The sequence below is a fragment of the Lithobates pipiens genome, unplaced genomic scaffold, assembly GCF_037356315.1.
Source record: "Lithobates pipiens isolate NorthernLeopardFrog02 unplaced genomic scaffold, aLitPip1_a1.2 Scaffold_8, whole genome shotgun sequence".
NCBI lineage: Eukaryota > Metazoa > Chordata > Amphibia > Anura > Ranidae > Lithobates > Lithobates pipiens.
Genome location: NW_027507903.1, coordinates 656790001 through 656812596, shown reverse-complemented (window position 1 = coordinate 656812596; position 22596 = coordinate 656790001). Strand labels below are relative to the sequence as shown.

The window sequence follows — 22596 nt, the reverse complement described above, 5'->3', positions numbered from 1 at the left end:
ATCAGGGAGAGGAAATATCTTGAGGACGCCTTAAAGAAGAGTTTATGTAATGCCTTTCCAGACTCTGGTAGGTTACAGTCTCATGGAAAAACTAGTTTTGAGACTTCTGTTGGTCAAAGGAGGAGCGGTTGAGAATGGGGCTGCCTCAGGGATGCATTTCCAAATGTATTTAGTTTGGGCTGCCCTGCATCCAGCGTGCTATCTGAATGGGCAGATGGTTGGAATAACCGGCACATGCACAAATGTGCTACAGGGCTCTTTTGGGATCTGAGCCCTGTGCACGCCCAGGAGGTCGAGGAGAAAATCTCACTTAGGCAAGAAATGCATAAATGCTGCTTTGCAGCACAAAAAAATGACTTTGTTAAAAAAAAATAAACAAATGTGTTTTGTAAGAGAGGAACATCTGTTGCTACATCCACAGAACTGAATTTTACATTAAATAAAGACTTGATGTTCCCATCTTTTACATTGTATGCAGTTCAGTCTTTTGTTTTTTCTTCAAGGTTTTTCTACGTGCGTTCTCTCAGAAGAAGATGTGGTGGATCGGCCTCACAGAGATAGACAATCACTGGCACTGGGTGGACGGCACTTCCTTTGAGTTGACTCCAAAGTACGATAATTGTTATTCATTGATTATACTGAAAATAACCCCAGGTCCCTGACGGGTGGTAGCAGGAGATCCTAAATGGAGGGCACCATATCCAATTAAACCTGAATGTATTCAAGAAAAAAAAAAGCTAGATATGGACTTTGTTAGGCACCCCGAAGATCACAACCAATTAAAATGATAACGTCTTTATTTAAGCCATTGATGGCTAAAAAAAAGATATTATATTTTTAATTGGTTGTGATCTTCGGGGTGCCTAAAAAAGTCCATATATAGTGTCTTCTTTCTTTGAATTCTTGCCCATAGATTTGGGAATTTTTGGTGATTTGTTTACATTATATATACATTTTTCTTGACTAGGGTAGTTCAGATTACTTACTCCCCCAACTCAATTATGTACCTACCCAACCTTTGCCTTCCTTTCCCATTAATAACACGGACACTGTGTTGGATTTAAATGGCCGCTTGGTATTTTATTAACTCAAAAACATATTTAACCATAAACCTTATATGAAAGATCCTTGACAACACCAATCCAAAACTTTTAGGAATCTGTGGTACCTCTATGTTAGATTCTGTCCCCAGCCACAACACTGCCTCGGGGACTTACTAACTGACCACAGAACCCTACCACCTTACTACCTGTTAGTCTAGACTGAACTAGACAAACCAGGAGGACTCCATACCTGAGACGGGTACAACCGTATTTATCATTCAATACCTCAATTTTTGTGCCTTCGTCAAGGACCCCAATCACCAAACCTTTTGCCTGATGCACCTCCAAACTTTTCCTCTGGGGCGGGAGGGTGGGACTTTCCACACCGACTTGTCTTCTGCAACTGAGCCTCCTACTTCCTCCCTTCCTTACACTCCAGCTCCTCCTTATCCTGCACTAGCTCCTCCAATCAGGTAATGGTAAAATTGACTTCTCTGAAACCGTCCCGACCCCTCTTTAACCCCTTGAAGTATGATTGTTCCTTCCACCCCGTCATGTATGCCCTGTGCTTATATTTCATTCCAGCGCCGTACATTTCTTTGCATTTGGAATAGGGTTAGCACTAGTCTCACTGCCATCTTGGCTGCCTTGGCCCAACGATCAGTTCTGTTCACTAACAGGATGAATAAACATAATTATCATGTATTTTACTTATGATTAAATTACAATATTAAGTTCTTATATGCTAATGTTAGGTTCTGTATATAATAAAAGTTTAAGTTTGCAGAAATACGTTGTATGTATGAAAATGTAGCGCTCACTACCCCCCCCCCCCCACCCCCCCAAAAAAGACACGTTGATTTGATCCCAAAGTTCTTTCCCAAGTAAGTGCATTAACAGCCAGGCACATAGTCTCAGTCACTCTTCTGGCTCAATGATAAGCGTAGGGGTATAGGCTTTATTGAAAACTTGAACTTGGATGGGTGCAGTGTAACCATGGGATACTCTGGCAATTTCAAGTAGTAACTTAAGAACACCTATCTCCTTCTACCTCCCTCCTGCCAAGTGCCCCCAGAGCAAGCAACTTGGCATGGGGGCACCCAATCATGCTAATTCATTCAGGTGCGTGCCCTACCCCCCCCCCCACTTCTCACTGGCTCACTGCCTGTGATTGACAGCAGCCGGAGCCATTCTCAGTGAATGAGGAGGGACAATCCCCGGAGAGCCAAGGCTCTCATGCACAGCACTGGAGGAAGATGGGGCTCAGGTAAGTAAGTATTGGGGGGGGTGGGCTGCTGCACAGAGGAAATTTTTTACATTCATGCATAGAATGGATGAAGGGAAAAAAAAAAAACCTTAAGCTTTTACAACGGCTTTAAAGCAGAGTTCCGCCAAATTGTTTTTTTTTTTTTAAAGGCAACATACTGCAGCTGATGACTTTTCAAATATGGACACTTACCTGTACAGGGCACCCGCGATATCGGGCTGTCCCTCGACTCTTAGGTGGAGGCGCCACTATCTTCGGTAAGGGAATCTGGAAGTGAAGCCTTGCGGCTTCATGGCCTAGTTCCCTACTGCGCACTTGCAACTCGCGCTGCGCAATCCCACTGGTCCCCGCTGTCTTCTGGGACCTGTGTGTCTCCCAGAAGACAGTGGGGGGGGGGGCGGAGGAGGCGCCGGACATGGCGTTGATATCCGTGGATACTGCAGCTATCTATGCCCGGAAGTGGGAGCAAATGCCTGAATTAGACAGGTATCTGCTCCCCCCTCCCCCCTGAAAGGTGCCAAATGTGACACCGGAGGGGGGGAGGATTCCGAACAGTGGAAGTTCCATTTTTGGGTGGAACTCCGCTTTAAGCACAAACAGGACTCTGATGAAGGAGGGATAGCAACAGCATATAGTCACTGGGATCTCATACTTCGTTCTGTACTCACTAATGTTTATGGATAGTTGGGTGCCTCCTTCCAATATCTGCCAAACATAATTCTTGTGAAGTCTTCAAACCAGATCCCCCAAATGAAGTACCTCTGTCAGCTCCAGAAGAGTTCTGTAGGAATACCCCCCCCCAAAGAGCACACCTGAGACCTTGATGAGCAAAGCAGCCCTTCAGGCTGAGATCTCCCCCTCCTGGACAAGAACCCCTCTGCTCCAGGCATCAGGCTGTTTATGCTCACTTCTTTCCAGCATTTTGGCACCCCCCCCTTCCCAAGGGATTGTCTGGAACCACATAAATATTCATACCTTTTTGGGGCGTGGCCGGGATGTGAACAAGAGCAGACGTGTGACTGCTGAGCTCCGCTCCACCGCTTATCCTGTCGACTTCCAGCGCTGTTTTTTTCTTCGCACAGCCTCTCCCCCTGACACCCTGGGGTGGAAGAAACCCTCCGGTACCCCGCGGCCCTCTCCGCAGCCCCCGGGAAGGCTCCATTCGTCCGCAGCAGGTGAGGCCCGGTCCGCGGCGGCCATCTTCCCCACGCGGTCCCCCGTCGCCACGATGTCTGTCGGCTCTCAGGCAGCAGCTGATCCTCCTCCATCCCAGGCAGACTCCCACGCTGAGCTCCTGGCAGCGATCAAGGAGGGCAGGGATTCGGTGATGGTGAAAATTGACCATCTGGTGGCCAATGTGAGCCTCATTAGGCATGACATGGACAAATTTAGGGCCCGGTTTACAGAGGCTGAAGGCCGCATATCACAGCTAGAGGACAGCACCAGAGCTGACTCCCGGGACCTCCATGCCTTACAGTTACAAGTTAAAGCCTTACAGGAGAAGTCCATAGATACTGAGAATAGGCTCAGGAGGAATAATATCCGTGTCATAGGCCTCCCTGAGAAGGCAGAGGGTGCGAGGCCTGCTGAATTCACTGAGGCCTTCCTTAAGACGCTCCTGGATTTGCCTGATCTGCCTCCTACATTTATTGTGGAGAGGGCGCACCGACTCCCTCCTACTCCCCCTGTTCCTGGGGCTCCACCGCGGCCGTTTCTATTTAAGCTGTTAAACTACAGAGACCGGGACAGGGTCTTGATGGCGGCCAGAGAAAAGCGGGATCTACTCTTTAATGGGGCCAAGATAATGCTTTTTCCTGACTATTCCCCAGAAGTGCAGCACCGTAGGCGCTCCTTTACTGAAGTCAGGAAGCGCCTGCGAAATGAGGGCCTCAAGTATAGCCTCCTGTATCCAAGTAAACTTCGGGTGATTGCTGATGATCGTGCACACCTTTTCATGGACCCAGAAGCTGCCTTGTCCTGGTTGGATGGCCGCAGATGAACTACACCGCACTGCGGATGCCACCTGCACCTTTACAATGCCTGCCTGGCGCTCTACTCCTTTTTTTGATTTCCCTGCTGGATCCTTGCCAGGTGGCCGTTGCACCTACTGACTTTCATCTTTTATCCTGCCTGCACACAGGGATCGGAATACTGCCATCTACCTTGTGCCTGCTCCGGCACCTACGCCCCTGAGTTTCTATTTTTCTTTTCCTGTACGCCTGGTTGTGATGCCACTACTATTCTGCTGGGCACTTTCGCAGGAGCGGGCCTACTCAGCAGACTACGGAAGACACGTACACACTACTACAAGCAAGTGCTGCCACTGCGGCGTGATTGCCGCCCCCCACATCCACCCCTCTCCCTAGTCTTTTTTTTTGTCCCCCCCCCCTCTTTTTCTTTATGTACTTTTTGATTTTTGATTTTTGTTTTTTCCCTTTTCTGGTCGGTGGTTCGCGCCCCTTTGTACCAGTGGAACTGGGGCGACCACTGCCGGTGTAGGGTCCCAGTTGGAGACACTTGCACCTGTTAGCTAGGACTTTCTTTGTTTGGGGACAAACTATTCCCGGACCCCCCCTCGTTTTTCTTTTTAGGGGGAGCGATGGGATATAGTAGGAAAGGCATTCCGTGCCTGGGTAGTTTGGAGCCTGTTTTGACCTCCACAGTTCTATGTGCAACTGCATTTGTTTGTTTGTGTTTTATGTTGTGTCTCAGTGCTGACGGTATTATCTGCAATGTAATTATGATCTTGCTGCCTACAGGGTGCCCCTGGATGGGTCCCCCCCGCTTCTCCTGCTCCCCTTTCCTTTATATACCGAATGGCTAGCCAGGTTTCGGATTCGTTTACTGTCCTCTCCTGGAATGTTAGAGGCCTGAATTCTAAATTTAAGAGAGCCCTGCTCTTCCAATATTTGAAAACCCATTCCCCCCAGCTTATCCTTCTCCAGGAAACTCACCTTTTGGGCAGCAAGGTCCTCACTCTTAAGAAACCCTGGATACAACGGGGTATACATGCCACTTACTCCACTTATGCCAGGGGGGTGTCCATCCTTATACACAGGAATTTTCCGTGTGTTATTGAAGAGGTCCGCACGGACCCTCTGGGGAAGTTTGTGATCTTAGTGTTTACCCTGTATTCTCAAAGATACATTTTTGTGAATCTCTATATTCCCCCCCCCTTTCTCATCCACATTACTGTATGATGTTTTGGACAAAATTTCACCTTTCTGTCCTGGGCGGGTGCTGGTGATGGGGGACTTCAATGCCACCCTGTCTCCAGACCTGGACAGGCCTTCGCCTGCTAAGAGGCAGTGTTTGGAGCTTTCCGGATGGGCTCGGGCGGTTGGTTTGGAGGAGGTCTGGAGGTGGAGGCACCCTGACAAGAGGGCATATTCTTGTTTTTCAGCTTCTTATAAGACAGCATGCCGGATTGACTTGGCCTTCTCCAACCCCGCACTGTTAGCGGACGTGTTGGAGGCGTCCTATCTCCCCAGTGGATTGTCTGACCATTGCCCGCTGGCGGTGGTGCTTCGCTCCCCAGCCTCCCGTAACGCGGCACTTTGGCGGTTGGGTGCACACTGGGTTTCGCATCCTGACCTGTCCGACAAATTGCCGGACCATCTGGCGGAATTTTGGGAGGTGAATGTGGGGACCTCTTCCCCTGCAACTGTTTGGGATGCTTTTAAGGCTTATGCCAGGGGCCAATATATTTCCTGTATTGCTGATATTAAGAAAAAACAGACGGGTATGACTCTCTCATTGCAACGAGCAGTTGATGATTGTAATGCCACTTACACGGCGAATCCCAACCCGGTAAATTTTGACTTACTAATGGAAGCTCAGAGGGACTTGCAGTTACACCTGACGGAGATTACCAGACTTGACATGTATAAGGGGAAACAGCGGGTATTTGAACAAGGAGATAGGAATGGACGTCTGTTGGCAATGATGGCTCAGCATGATCATCCCCTCACTCTGGTGTCTGCCTTGCAGACTCCGGATGGGGACACCGTGACCTCCCCCTCGGATATACTGCGGACTTTCAGCGCCTTTTATGAAGGGTTGTACTCCTAAGGCCGCGTACACACGGGCGGACTGTTCGCTCAACTTTGTCCGCTGAACAGTGTTTCAGCGGACAGTCCGCTCGTGTGTGGGGCTTCAGCGGACAGTTTCAGCGGACAGTTTGACGAACAAAGTTTTTCGGAAATTCCGAAAAACTGTCCGCTGAAACTTGGTTTGAGCGAACAGTCCGCCCGTGTGTAGGCCACTTTCGAAATGAGCAAACTGTTCCCGCTCGGAAGAAAGTCTGCTCATTTCGAGCGCGTGTGCAGGTAGGCGGGGCCCGCGACGGAGACGTCGCGGGCCCCGCTGCCTGGTATGGACTTAAAGGGGAACCCCAACGCCGAAAAAAATCGACATGGGGGTCCCCCCCAAGTCCACAACAGACCCTTGTCCGAGCACGCTACCCGGCCGGCCAGGAAAGGGGGGCGAGCGAGCGCGCCCCCCCTCCCGAGCCGTACCAGGCCGCGTGCCCTCAACATGGGGGGTGCCTTGGGGAAGGGGGGGCCGCGCGGCCCCCCCACCCCAAAGCACCTTGTCCCCATGTTGATGAGGACAAGGGCCTCTTCCCGACAACCCTGGCCGTTGGTTGTCGGGGTCTGCGGGCGGGGGGCTTATCGGAATCCGGGAGCCCCCTTTAATAAGGGGGCCCCCGGATACCGGCCCCCCACCCTATGTGAATGAGTATGGGGTACAATGTACCCCTACCCATTCACCTGTGAAATAAAGTACAAAAAAAAACACAACACAGGGAAAAAATATTTTATTGCACAGCTCCGGGGGGTCTTCCGTCTTCGGGGGTCTTCTCGCCGGACTCCTCCGCTATCTTCTTGTAGCTCTTTTGCTAGCGGAGGAGTCTGGCTTTCTTCCTCCCCGCCGCCGGCCTCTTCTCCCGACTTCGGGGGTCTTGTCCCCCTCTTCGGTTCTTCTGCCGGGCCACCGCGCCTTCTTATAGCTCTTTTGCAGGCGGTGGCCCGGTCTTCTGTCGCCGCTGTCGTCGCCGCCGCCTTCCGTTCTTCTTCTTCTTCTTCTTCTTCATCTTCTTCTTCTTCTTCTTCTCCAGGAGATGTTGACACGTCGCTCTCTCCGGCCGGAATGGCAGAGCCGCGCTGTGCGGCCACTTATATTGGGGGAAAGACTTTACCCCATGGCCGGTAGACTTGGCCGGTAGACTTTACCCCATGCTCCCCTCGGTGATAGACTCTGACCAAACTGGTTTCATGCCCCGTAGGTCCACGGACATTAACCTCAGGAGACTGTTTACTAACATTCACGCCCAACATTTGAACGTGGGAACCCGGGTGGTGGCCTCCTTGGATGTCGAGAAGGCCTTCGACACGGTGGAATGGCCTTTTTTGTGGGAAACACTGCGGAAAATGGGCTTCCCCTTGTTGTTTATTAATTGGCTTCAGGTGATTTATCGGAGCCCGACCTCGTCGGTCCAGTTGGGGGGAGCCCTTTCCGCCCCTTCAGGCTTTTTAGGGGGACCAGGCAGGGATGCCCTCTCTCTCCGGCATTGTTTGCCCTTGCGATTGAGCCTGTGGCTGAGGCACTGCATGTTTCGCCCCAGGTGTCAGGTCTGCGTATTGGGCTGCTGGAGGAGAGGGTGGCCCTGTACGCGGATGACATGCTGCTCTTTCTTAATGATGCTGGTCCTGCACTGAGGGGGGTGTTGGATGTGCTGGATACGTATGCGAAGGTCACTGGTCTCAGGGTGAACTGGTCCAAATCTCTTTTGTTCCCGATTGATCAGGGGGCAAGCGCCACTTCGCTCTCGGACAATCCCCTTGTCTGGGTTGACTCGTTTAAGTATCTGGGGGTTCAGGTTTCTCACTTGGCGTCAGATTACCTTACACTCAATCTTACCCCGGTTTTTTTAGATATTCAGGCCAAACTTAAATCATGGAGTAACCTGCCATTATCGCTCTGGGGGCGTATAAATCTCCTTAAGATGAAGGTCATCCCCAGACTTACTTACCTGTTCCGTCACTCCCCGCAGTGGTTGCCTAAGTCGTTTTTCAAAAAACTGAACCAGATTTTTTCCTCCTTTATTTGGGGCTCCTCATCTCCCAGGTACCGCTTGACGACTCTGATGAGACCACGGACGCAGGGGGGCATGGCCTTCCCAGACTGTTAAAAATACTATCTGTCTGCACAGCTAGTCACGGTTGCCTGGTGGCTGCAGCCGGACCAAACGAACTCCTCCACTGTTCTGGAGGCCTCGGTTCTGGGTTCGTTGGAGGCCCTCAGGCTCCTAATATACCGGGGCCCTCGGGCTCCCTTTTCCTTGACTCCCTCCATGGTCGCTACTCTGCGAGCATGGCGGGCGGGGCTGGCCCTGGAGGGCCGTGAACGTTCTGATGTGTCCCCTAATGCCCCTCTGTGGCTGAATCCTGGCCTGTCTCACCTATACCAGATCCCTGACCCATGCGCATGGAATAAGCTAGGGATTAAGCTTGTGTCGCATGTTGTGGAGCAGGGCTCTCTACTCCCCTTTACCAGCCTGATTTCCAAGTACAATGTTCCTGGTCACTATCTATTCCGATACCTTCAATTGGCCCACGCGTTCACGGCACAATTCCCGAATTCCTCCTGCAGTCTGACACACTCGAAACTGGAACACACACTTAGGACTGACTGTGACAGGAAACCTACTTCAGTTTTATATTCCCATCTCATAATGGTGTCGCTACCGGCTCTTGATAAACTTTGGGCCAGGTGGCGGACTGACATCCCCTCACTTGACACGGATGACTGGGATGATGTGTGGGACCTTCCTTTTAACTCCCTGGTCTCTATTAGGGACCGCCTTGTGCAATTTAAAATTGTGCACCGGGCCTACTATACCCCGTACAGACTCCATAGGATGAACCCTGCGCACTCTCCGAGCTGTTGGCGATGTGGTGCCTCCCCTGGGGACTTTACACATATTTTTTTGGCTGTGCCCTAGGGTCCGGCAGTTCTGGGAGTCAGTGTTGCATCTGATCAGCAAGGTCATCATGACTACGGTGCCTTTGGCCATGGAGGTCTGCATGCTGGGACTTATTGAGCCGGTGGTGCAGTCCACGGCCAAACGCACGTTGATTGGACTGCTACTCTTTTATGCTCGTAAAAATATTGCTATGCACTGGAAAAAGGCAGATCCCCCATCTGTGGTGCAATGGAAGCGCCTGGTGAATAACAGTCTTCCCCTTTACAAAGATACTTACCTGCATCGGGGATGTCCAAGGAAATACGATAAGGTCTGGCATGGAGATGGTGGTTGTGGTTGCGGGGGGTATTGATCCGTTTGATCTGTACTGCCATATATGTGCTCCCCTCCCCTTTTTTTGGGGGGAGCTGTCTTTTGTTTTCTGTTATTATGGAACAAGACGGGGGATTCTATATGCTACCAGAAGTTATGGGGGCCGCCAGTGGAATACCCTTTTTGTTTTCTACTATGTCTGCTGATGTATTATGTTGCATTGACTATCTCTGTGTCATGAAACAGCTTTTGTATACTGTGAGCACTGTTGTTTTTCTATGTTGTTTGTTATAAAACCTTTAATAAACATATTTTAATAAATATTCATACCTTTGATTGGACTGTCCGAGCCCACTACTTCCCAGAACCATCCAGAAACTGGGCAAAGCAGCCAAACACACAGCATGAGAAACTCAGAGCAGAACAGAGTTACCACAAGCAGCTCCGCTGACTACAAGAGAGCTGAAGACTAAATGTAACTAACCTAGCATCTATCTAGAAGGGTGCAACAAGAACAATGTGTTGTTGTCTGGATTCTCTGAATATCTGGTTGTGGAATGTGGAGACATATAGTCTACTTGTTCTACAATGAGGTATTTGGAAGTCTGTGGATTGTTCAAGCTGAAAAGGTGTTCCAAGATAACAGAAATTAATGTCTCTTCTAATTAATGATTTGCTGCTTCTGATAAGTTTTATATGACCTATTAAGTACATTATTTATGTTCTGCATAGCAGTAGGTCAGAATTAAAAGTTTTAGATCCAAAGACCAAGACTTTTGAACTAGGGCAGTGATGGTGAACCTTGGCACCCCAGATGTATTAGAACTACATTTCCCATGATGCTCTTGCACTCTGCAGTGTAGTAGAGCATCATGGGAAATGTAGTTCCAAAACATCTGGAGTGCCAAGGTTTGCCATCACTGAACTAGGGTCTCCATGTGCTTCTTTCTTATTAAAAACGTTGTTTCTTCCCTGCAGGTTCTGGGAGGCTGGTCAACCTGATAACTATGCGAATCGAGCTCTCCAAGGTGGGGAAGATTGCGCTCAGTTGAGGGGGGGAGAAGGATGGAATGATGCCCACTGTTCCGCAAAGCACTTATATATCTGTGAGAAAAAAATGCTCTGAAGGAAAGATATGAGGAAACCAATATCTTCCTCTAGTTGTCCACCAACTTATAGTACTCATCAAACACCAGCAATGAGGTCAATCAAATCTATAGGAATGTATAGTTTTCAAGGAATGTATAGTTTTCAAGGAACAATGTTTAGCTGTGTCAAGAGCCATTGGTTTGGGGGCTTGCTTCTATTCCCCTACATGGGCCACTCAAGGAAGCTGTAGGGAAGCCAGAAGACCCCCCAACATTCTTCTTTTCACGCACATACATGCTTATTCAGTACAGTGCATAAACCTAGCAGCCAATCAGACAACTTATTCAATTGATGATTTGCATTAAAGGGAAATTGGATTGGTTGCTCTGGGTGGCGTTAACCAGTTTGCCCTCTTTCGGCTTCTCCTGTGCTTCTTTTAATGTGTAAATGGAGTCAATCAATAAAGATGATCTCATACAGGCATTGACTTTCTATGTCACTAGAAATATTTTTTGTTGGTGTACAAACAGATTTGCACACCCTGTTTGAATAAAATTGGGCACAGAAAAGGTCAAAGTCAGGATCCCCATCCAGTGCCATCTTAATAGCATCATGGGCCCCTTGGCAGAGTAATGCAATGGGACCCCTACCAGCGTGCTTTGGGTGTCTCCATCACAATGCCCATAGACATCAGGTGCCCCCATCATAGTGCCTCTTTATATCAGGTGTCCCCCATCACCCTGTCCCCATACAATGGGTGTCCTCATCACAGTGTCCCCATACATCAGGTGTCCCCTATCACAGTGTCCCCAATCATAGTGTCCCTATACATCAGGTGTCACCATCACAGTGTCCCCACACCTCAGGTCCCCTCATCACAGTGTCCACATGCATCAAGGTTCCCCCATCACTGTATCCTCATACATCAGGTGTCACCATCATAGTGTCCCCACACTTCTGGTCCCCTCATCACAGTGTCCCCATGCATCAAGGTTCCCCCATCACTGTATCCTTATACATCAGGTGTCCCCATCACAGTGCCCTCATACATCAGAGTTGTCCCCCCCCCCCTCATTTCCCCCTTGTACTCACAGATCACAAATGATGTTCCCACCTGCACTGAAAGGCAGCTCCTCATTGCTCTCCTGTGCTGAGACTGAGGTGAGTTCTCAGTCTCAGTGTCGGCTCTCTTCTGTCCCCTGCAGGAGGAATGAGAAAGCAGAATCCTCTCTCCAGCAGAAGCCAGACACTTTTCCTTCTGACAGGAGTGAAATTTCAGTTATTTCTGTCAAAGAACAGTGGCACAAGCGACCAAATCAAAGTACACTCCCCAACACATCTCCCCCCCCCTTTTTCCTGGCCCTGGGGCCCCTGGGCATGTGCCTATTCATTAAAATGGATCTGTCCCCATCTCCATATGTGAGCCCTATAGCCAGTGATGTCACTGGTGGTGTTGTGTTATAATATCATCCTTTTGCACTAAATGATATATGAATGTTGGACCCCACCAGATACTCAGGTAGATGAGGATTCTCATAAACGCCTGTAGGCAGGTGTAGTGTTCCCCTCCATCCAGTAGGTAGCACTGTACCATTATACAGATGGACTGGAGTCTTTTAGGGGAAATGTCTCTCTCCTCCAATGAGACAGGATCAAGCTGTCTCATTGGATGTTGTAACCTGTGGTGACCTTCGGAGGCTGTCTGGGTCTGACCTGGTAATATAAGGTCCCAACGTCATTCGGGCATGCCTAGAGCGAGTGGAAGGTCAGGGAGAGAGCCTGCTGGTTAGGAAAAGTACATAGCACAGGGAGAGGTTCCTGGTGAGAAGGGTCAGCCCTGAGAAAATGCCTATCTTGAGGAAAACATCCCGGTACCTTGATCACTTCAGTGGGCTCTCCTCATCATATTGCCATTCTGGTACGTGGTAAACCACCACCTCTCCAATGGAAGCCGCCCTCTGGTTATACTGGTCCAAGCATGGTAACACCATAAAAATACCACATGTTATATTGATTATATCAGTACTTACAAAAACTTTGTTTACTACTTCTGTTATACAATATACTGTATAAGACAAATTCAACTTCTTGAACTGTGTGTGTGTGTGTGTGGTCTCTCCCTGATAACCTGGGCCTAGGCCCCACCTACACACTGGTAGCCAGGGTATATCGCAGCGTCCCTTGTTTTTTACCTTATCCAGTGCTGCTGGTCTCCTCCACCCTCTTTCAGACATTTTATGTTTCTAAGCAATTGCTCACAGCCTTGCCTGCACATCATGGCTCTGAACCGACATCTTGATGGTGACAATGGTGGACCGTGCCTGAGTAATGTGTGTTAGCATGGGCTGAACGTGACAGAGTGAGAACGCAGGAGGACTAGACATGTGCATTCGTTTTCGTCCGAATGCATTTTCGTCCGAATTTCAGCTATTTTTGTTTTCGTTTTGACAAACGATAACGAAAGCACAAAATCTGAAAAACGAAAGATCCGACATAAATAAATGCTTTGTTTTCATTGTTACAACAGTTCGATATAGAATAGGAGATTCGATGTGACTCTGACAATAACAATCTGTCTATAGAACCTGTGGTCGAATGTGCCTAACCTTACCTCTATTAGTCCAAGATTATATAGAGAAAATATTCGACAGAGAAAAAAGATTTGACAGAGAGAAAAGATTCTGCAAGTTACTGTCCTAAAAAGTGTTTGGGGACCTGGGTCCTGCCCCAGGGGACATGTATCAATGCAAAAAAAAGTTTTAAAAACGGCCGTTTTTTCGGGAGCAGTGATTTTAATAATGATTAAAGTGAAACAATAAAAGTGTAATATTCCTTTAAATTTCGTAAGGGGGGTTGTCTATAGTATGCCTGTGAAGGGGCGCATGTTTCTGGTGCTTAGAACTGTCCCTGCACAAAGTGTCATTTATGCAGGAAAAAAAGTCCTTTAAAATCACTCGCAGCTATTATGAATTGTCGGCTCCGTAATACAGAGAACACTCATTGAAAGTCATTGATAAAAAAATAAATAAAAAAAAAAAAAGCGTGGGGGTCCCCCAAATTCAATTACCAGGCCCTTCAGGTCTGGTATGGATATTAAGGGGAGCCCTGCCTCAAATTTAAGAAAAAAATTGACGTGGGGTTCCCCCTAAATATCCATAACCAGACCCTTCAGGTCTGGTATGGATATTAAGGGGAACCCCGCGTCAAATTAAAAAAAAAATTGACGTGGGGTTCCCCCTAAAAATCCATACCAGACCCTTTATCCGAGCACGCAACCTGGCAGGCCGCAGGAAAAGAGGGGGGGACGAGAGCGCCCCCCCTCCCTCCTGAACCGTACCAGGCCACATGCCCTCAACATTGGGAGGATGCTTTGGGGGTCTGTGACCCCTCAAAGCACCTTGTCCCCATGTTGATGAGGACAAGGGCCTCATCCCCACAACCGTGGCCGGGGGTTGTGGAGGTCTGCGGGCGGGGGGCTTATCAGAATCTGGAAGCCCCCTTTAACAAGGGGACCCCCAGATCCCGGCCCCCCCCTGTTTGAAATGGTAAGGGGGTACAAAAGTACCCCTACCATTTCACAAAGAAAGTGTAAAAAATGGTTAAATAAAACAAATACACTTTTGAAAAATTCCTTTATTAAAAATAAAAAAATAAAAAAAAGATTCCAGCGGCGGTAATCCACTCTTGCTATCCAGCGACGGACGGTCGTCTTTCCAGCGATGGCTCATCTCATCCAGCGCAGCGAATACATCCTTCTTCTGTCTCCGTGGAGGAGACACTGCAGGCATTCCGGCGGCCTGACGTTTCTTATATACGGAGGGCGGGGCCACCCGTCACCTGACCCCGCCCCCCTCTGACGCAAGGGGAAACCCGGGGTTCCCTGTGATGTATGGGTGACCCCGCACCCCTCTGATGTAACACAGGCAGGTTTCCGTTACATCAGAGGGGAGCGGGGTCACCCATACGTCACGGGGAACCCCGGGTTTCCCCTTGTGTCAGGGGGGGGCGGGGTCAGGTGACGGATGGCCCCGCCCTCCGTATATAAGAAACGTCAGGCCGCCGGAATCCTTGCAGTGTCTCCTCCTTGGAGACAGAAAAGGGATGTATTCGCTGCGCTGGATGAGATGAGCCATCGCTGCAGAGAAGACCGTCCGTCGCTGGATAGCAAGAGTGGATTACCGCCGCTGGAATCTTTTTTTTATTTTTTTATTTTTAACCACTTTCAGACCGGACCATTTTGCTGGTAAATGACCAGAGGTCTTTTTACACTTTGGCACTGCGCTGCTTTAACTGGTAATTGCGCGGTCATGCAATGTTGTACCCAAACAAAATTTGCGTCCTTTTCTTCCCACAAATAGAGCTTTCTTTTGATGGTATTTGATTGCCTCTGCGATTTTTATTTTTTGCGATATAAACGTAAAAAGACCGCAACTTTTGAAAAAAAATGATATTTTCTACTTTTTGTTATTAGAAAAATCCAATAAACTCAATTTTAGTCATACATTTAGGCCAAAATGTATTCAGCCACATGTCTTTGGTAAAAAAAAAGTCAATAATTGTATATTTATTGGTTTGCGCAAAAGTTGTCACATCTACAAACTAAGGTACGTTTTCTGGAATTTACGCAGCTTTTAGTTTACGACTGCCTATCTCATTTCTTGAGGTGCTAAAATGGCAGGGCAGTACAAAACCCCCCCAAATGACCCCATTTTGGAAAGTAGACCCCCTAAGGAAATTGATAAGAGGCATGTTGAGCCCATTGAATATTTTATTTTTTTGCCTCAAGCGATTGAATAATGACAAAAAAAAATTTTTTTTTTTTTTTTACACAAAGTTGTCACTAAATGATATATTGCTCACACATGCTATGGGCGTATGTGAAATGACACCCCAAAATAAATTCTGCTGCTTCTCCTGAGTATGGGGATACCACATATGTGGGACTTTTTGGGAGCCTAGCCGCGTACAGGGCCCCGAAAACCAAGCACCGCCTTCAGGCTTTCTAAGGGCGTAAATTTTTGAGTTCACTTCTCACTACCTATTACAGTTTTGAAGGCCATAAAATGCCAAGATGGCACAAAACCCCCACAAATGACCCCATTTTAGAAAGTAGACACCCCAAGCTATTTGCTGAGAGGCATGTTGAGTTCATGGAATATTTTATATTTTGCCACAAGTTGCGGGAAAATTACAAACTTTTTTTTTTTTTTTTTTTTTTAACAAAGTTGTCACTAAATGATATATTGCTCATGCATGCCATGGGCATATGTGAAATGACACCCCAAAATAAATTCTGCTGCTTCTCCTGAGTACGGGGATACCACATATGTGGGACTTTTTGGGAGCCTAGCCGCGTACGGGGCCCCGAAAACCAAGCACCGCCTTCAGGCTTTCTAAGGGCGTACATTTTTGAGTTCACTTCTCACTACCTATTACAGTTTTGAAGGCCATAAAATGCCAAGATGGCACAAAACCCCCACAAATGACCCCATTTTAGAAAGTAGACACCCCAAGCTATTTGCTGAGAGGCATGTTGAGTCAATGGAATATTTTATATTTTGCCACAAGTTGCGGGAAAATTACAAACTTTTTTTTTCACAAAGTTGTCACTAAATGATATATTGCTCACGCATGCCATGGGCATATGTGAAATGACACCCCAAAATAAATTCTGCTGCTTCTCCTGAGTACGGGGATACCACATATGTGGGACTTTTTGGGAGCCTAGCCGCGTACGGGGCCCCGAAAACCAAGCACCGCCTTCAGGCTTTCTAAGGGCGTTACAGTTTTGAAGGCCATAAAATGCCAAGATGGCACAAACCCCCCCCAAATGACCCCATTTTGGAAAGTAGACACCCCTAAATTTAGGGGTACACTAGTGAGACTAGGTAATAAATGGCGGGTGCCCTGAAACTATAAAAAAATAACTAACCAACCAGCGTCACCTGTAACAGTTATATGGTGATCACTGGTGAAAGGGTTAACTAGGGGGCAATTAGGGGGCTTTATGCGGTAGTATATGGGGGTCCCTGGCGCTATAAAAAGCTGCAGCGAACCTAAATACCTACTTGCCTAACTAGCGTCACCTGTGACACTAATACAGCGATCAGAAAAACGATCGCTTATTAGGCTGGGTTCACACTGGAGCGATGCGGGAACGCCACGAATGCGCGGCGGGTTCCCGCATCGCATGCCTCCCGGCGGCAGTTCACACTGCCCTATGCGAACTGCTGGGAGTGTCAGTGAAATGTTACTGACACCCCCAGATCAGTTCGCATATCGCAGTGCGATCTGCAAACTCGGATCGCATGGTGTGATCCGATTCTGCTGCGGGCCAAAAAAAGGGTCCCGTGCGAATTTGCGGCGGGTGCGGCGGGTGCGGCGGGTGCGGCGAATGGCTGAACTCGAATCGCACAGAGATCGGATGTGATTTGCACTGCAGTGCGGTGCGAATCACATTCGTTCTCATAAACCGCTGCAATGTGAACCCAGCCTTAGTGACACTGGCGACGGGGGGTGATCACGGGGTTAAACCTTTATTGGGGGGGTTAGGGGGGTACATTAGAACTAAAGGGGGCTAACCCTAACTGCCCTAACAGTTATTACAGTCACAAATGACACCAATGCAAAAAAAAAAAAAAAAAATGACATTGGTGTCACTGTGACTGGGGGGCAGGGGTAATTGGGGGGGTGATCGGGGGGTAAAGGGGGTGTGTGAGTGTGCCTGGCATGTTCTACTGTGTGTGTAGAGTGTTGGTGCAACTCACCGATCCGCTCTCCTCCATGTCGGAACGAAAAATACCGACACGGAGGAGAGAATACATCACTTCCTCTCCTGTGTTTACATTACAGGAGAGGAAGTGATGTCACCGGGGATTTCTATTCGTCGGGAGCGATCGCGAGGGGGTGGCCATGAATGAATGGCCGCCCCCTCGTCCCGGATCGCTCCCGGACGAAAACCGACCGCCGCAGGCACCGGGCGGGGGCCCGATCGGGCCCCCGACCCGCGGGAGGCAAGGGACGTACATGTATGTCCTTATGCCTGCCCGTGCCATTCTACCGACGTACATCGGCGTGCGGCGGTCGGCAACTGGTTAATAAAGGAATTTTTCAAAAGTGTATTTGTTTTATTTAACCATTTTTTACACTTTCTTTGTGAAATGGTAGGGGTACTTTTGTACCCCCTGACCATTTCAAACAGGGGGGGGGGGCGGGATCTGGGGGTCCCCTTGTCAAAGGGGGCTTCCAGATTCTGATAAGCCCCCCGCCCGCAGACCTCCACAACCACCGGCCAGGGTTGTGGGGATGAGGCCCTTGTCCTCATCAACATGGGGACAAGGTGCTTTGAGGGGTCACAGACCCCCAAAGCATCCTCCCAATGTTGAGGGCATGTGGCCTGGTACGGTTCAGGAGGGAGGGGGGCCGCTCTCTCGTCCCCCCCTCTTTTCCTGCGGCCTGCCAGGTTGCGTGCTCGGATAAAGGGTCTGGTATGTATTTTTAGGGGGAACCCCACGTCAATTTTTTTTTTAATTTGACACGGGGTTCCCCTTAATATCCATACCAGACCTGAAGGGTCTGGTTATGGATATTTAGGGGAAACCCCACGTCAAATTTTTTCTTAAATTTGAGGCAGGGTTCCCCTTAATATCCATACCAGACCTGAAGGGCCTGGTAATTGAATTTGGGGGACCCCCACGCTTTTTTTATTTATTTATTTATTTATTTTTTAATCAATGACTTTCAATGAGTGTTCTCTGTATTACGGAGCCGACAATTCATAATAGCTGCGAGTGATTTTAAAGGACTTTTTTTCCTGCATAAATGACACCTTGTGCAGGGACAATTCTAAGCACCAGAAACATGCGCCCCTTCCCATGCATACTATAGACACCCCCCCACCTACGAAATTTAAAGGGATATTACACTTTTATTGTTTCACTTTAATCATTATTAAAATCACTGCTCCCGAAAAAACTGCCGTTTTTAAAACTTTTTTTTGCATTGATACATGTCCCCTGGGGCAGGACCCAGGTCCCCAAACACTTTTTAGGACAGTAACTTGCAAATTAGTCTTTAAAATTAGCACTTTAGATTTTGAACGTTGGAGTCCCATAGACTTTAATAGGGTTCTAAAGTATGCTATATACTAGCTCCGTCGAATCTTCTTTATACATTCGACAGACACCATAAGCCTTCAAAGACAGATTCGACCATAATTCATGTGGATTTTCGGACGCATGCAATTTTTGAACGAAAAACGAAATAAATAAAAACGAATTTCGGGAGTAACTAAATAAATTAAGTTTTCGGACGAAAACAAAATTCCGAAACGAAATATATTACTCTGCACATGTCTAAGGAGGACAGGGGCAGAGAGCATTGTTACCCTACAACCAGACCTACCAAAACAAGGACCTTCGTGGCAGGATCACCAGGGTTTATTATATTAAAAACTGTAGATGTAAAAAGATTGAACATCACTATTAAAGGATTATATGGGATCTCCATTATTTGGTCTCCATCTGCAAATAAAAGAATTCGCAGATAAATATAGTATGTATGTAAAATACACATATACTGTACAGTACCTCCAAGACGACCACTGCCTTGCTAAAGAAGCTGAGGGTTAAGGTGATGGACTGACCAAGCATGTCTTCAGACCTAAACCCTATTGAGCATCTGTGGGACATCCACGGAAGGTGGAGGAGCGCAAAGTCTCTAACATCCATCAGCTCTGTGATGTTGTCATGCAAGAGGACTCCAGTGGCAACCTGTGAAGCTCTGGTGAACTCCATGCCCAAGAGGGTTAAGGCAGTGGAAAACAGTGGTGGCCACTCAAAATATTGACACTTTGGGCCCAATTTGGACATTTTCACTTAGGGGTGTACTCACTTTTGTTGCCAGCGGTTTAATAGCTGTGTGTTGAGTTATTTTGAGGGGACAGCAAATTTACACTGTTATACAAGCTGTACACTCACTGCTTTACATTGTAGCAAAGTGTCATTTCTTCAGTGTTGTCACATGAAAAGCTAGAATAAAATATTTACAAAAATATGAGAGCTGTGCTTACTTTTGTGAGATAGCGTATGAGCTACATTACCTGATTAACCATTTGCTGACTGCCCACTGTATACATCTCAAATCATGACGCTGTACTGCACTGGTAACTATATGCAGAATAAAGGGAAACAAAATACCAATTCAATTTATACTGGACCTACTATAAACTTGTGGCCTTGATAAAGGTTCAAAAGGTACAGCCAATTATGATTACCAAATTGTTGCCCAGACTGCCTTTATACAAATCTTTAATTTGTTATTGTTCAGTATTTTCCCTATCACTGCCAACAATCTGTCAGGTCTGGGCTCAGCCCTTCCTTCGCTCAGCTGTCGGCTAATTGACAGCTTCTATCTCTCCACAGTTACTCAGCTGTTGATGATATCCTGCTCATCAGTCCTGCCTACTTAAGCCCTCCAGCCCAGAAGATCTCTGCCTTCGCCTTAGTCAACATCACAGAGACGCTCTCCTGTATTCCCGTTAAAAGACTTGCTTGGCTTGGCATAAGTGTGTTGCATAACTGGAGTTGCTGTTATCCACTACTTTATGTTACTTTACCATCTGCTAACTCATTGGAATACAAATACTGCAGTATAATATGGCTAGCTGAAGAAAGAAGACAAGGGAATATACCAGTCACTGTAAGGCCTTGTGTTTCTGTTACATGCAAAGGACTGCACTACATTACAGGGGGAACTCTTGTGTAATTATACTGTGCTATACTGTTTTACTAGTATCGCATAGTGCTGGAAGTGGGAAAGGGCTCAGTGTCAAGGTGCTACCACCCTGAGCGTCACTTGTAGACGCGTCTGCATGCACCATTTCTTCAGTGTGTGTTAGAGTGAACATTTGGTAATACTCAGGTCCATGCTCCTCCTGAGAAACCTTGTGGCCGCTGCTTTATCCCAGAGAGTCTCTGTACTGCCGTTTTCCAGATTTACCATTCTCCGAAAGGCTGCTGGCCACCCTGGGAATAATCAACACTTTTGGGCCATTTCCAAACAATTCTGGTGGCCTGATCTATGTGCTGATGTAGCCACCTTCGTAGCTGCCTGTTCCATGTGTGCTCAGAGTAAGACTCCACGACACCTTCCAGTGGGCCTCCTACAACCCATATCCAATGAAGAGAGGCCCTGAACCCACCTGTCTATGGAGTTCACTACCAGGGCAACACAGTTATCCTTATGGTGGTTGACCGGTTCTCAAAGATGTTTCATTGTATTCCACTAAAGAAGTTGCCCACTTCTAAGGAACTGGCTTCCCAAGGTGATTGTCTCGGACAGTGGTAGTCAGTTTGTGTCCCCGGTTCTGGCAAGGCTTTTGTGCATAGTTGCTTTCTCCTCTGTGTATCATCGGCAGTCTAATGGGGCTGCAGAATGAGCCAATCAGTCCTTGGAGCAATTCCTACATTGCTATATTTCTGACCATCGTAACAACTGGTCAGACTTATTACCGTGGGCAGAGTTTGCTCACAACAGTGCCTTGAATTCTGCTTCCTGATTGTCCCCGTTTATGGTTTCCAACCTTCCATGTTGCCTGACACGTTTGTTCCACAGAGTATTCCTGCATTAGAGGAGCATCTCCATGGTCTTCGTTCCACTTGGGCACAAGGTTGGGAGGCTTTGCGTCATGCTAATGATAGCTACAGACTCCGTGCTGACCGAGGACGCCTGCCTACACCTTCCTACCAGTTTGGGAACAGGGTCTGGCAGTCATCTCACAACCTCCGACTTCGTGTTACCTCACTGAAGTTCGCACCTCGGTTTATTGGGCCTTTCCGTATTCTTCGCAGGAGTAACCCAGTAGTTTACGCATTAGACCTTCCTTCTAATATGCATATTTCAAATGTATTTCATGTCTCATTAAAACCCTTGTTCTTCAACCGCTTTACCACCTCCGTGCATGTCCTCACCCTGTACAGGTTGATAACCATGAGGAGTATCAAGTACAGTCCATTGTTGACTCCCGTAGGTTCTGTGGGCACATACAGTTCCTGGTGCATTGTAAAGGGTACGGTCAGGAGGAACACTCTTGGATCTCATCCTCAGATTTATATGCCCCTGTCCTCCTACGTGATTTCCATATACATTTTCCCCTCAAGCCTGGTGGTCCTCCGAGGGGGAGGGAGCTTCTCTGAGCTGGCCGCTCAACTGTCAGCTAATTGTCAGCTCCTACCTCTCCACAGTTACTCAGCTGTTGATGATATTCTGCTTGTCAGTCCTGCCTACTTAAGGCGTGCAGCCCAGAAGATCTCTGCCTTTGCCTTAGTCAACATCACAGAGACACTCTTCTGCATTCCTGTTAAAAAACTTGCATACTGACATTCCTTCTGGCTCCAGATCCTGCTTGCTGTTCTACTACGCTGCTCTCTGACCCCCTGACATTTTGGCTTGTCTGACTAACCGTACCGGTTCCTGAACTCTGGCTATGTTTTGACTACGTTTTTTGTATTTACTTTTATTATTAAACATGTGTGATTTAAAGCGGGAGTCCGCCGGGACTCCGCGTTTTTTTTTTTTTTTTAAGTCAGCAGCTACAAATACTGCAGCTGCTGACTTTTAAAATAGTGACACTTACCTGTCCAGCGCGCCCGCGATGTCGGCACCCGAAGCCGATCTCTAGATCGACACTCGAGTGCTGCCGCCGCCATCTTGGGTATGGGAATCAGGAAATGGAGCCTTTCGGCTTCATTTCCCGGTTCCCTACTGGGCATGCGCGAGCCGCGCTGCGCAATGAGGACGGTCCCCGCTGCCTCTGGGATCTGTGTGTTTCCCAGCAGGCAGCGGGGCACTTGCGGAAGGGGGTGGGCACTTGCGGAAAGGGGCGTAATGTACGCCCC

At 48.0% G+C, this 22596-nt stretch overlaps 1 protein-coding gene across 1 annotated transcript in view; it reads left to right on the top strand.

The window, feature by feature from the left end:
* Positions 1-11180, top strand: part of LOC143961743 (uncharacterized) — a 40341-nt gene extending 29161 nt beyond the window's left edge. The window contains exons 20-21 of the mRNA XM_077471084.1: positions 504-610; positions 10589-11180. Of these exons, the coding sequence (XP_077327210.1) occupies positions 504-610; positions 10589-10736 (255 nt within the window). The 3' untranslated portion in view covers positions 10737-11180. The remainder of the gene's footprint in view (positions 1-503; positions 611-10588) is intronic.
* Positions 11181-22596: the final 11416 nt, after the last annotated feature.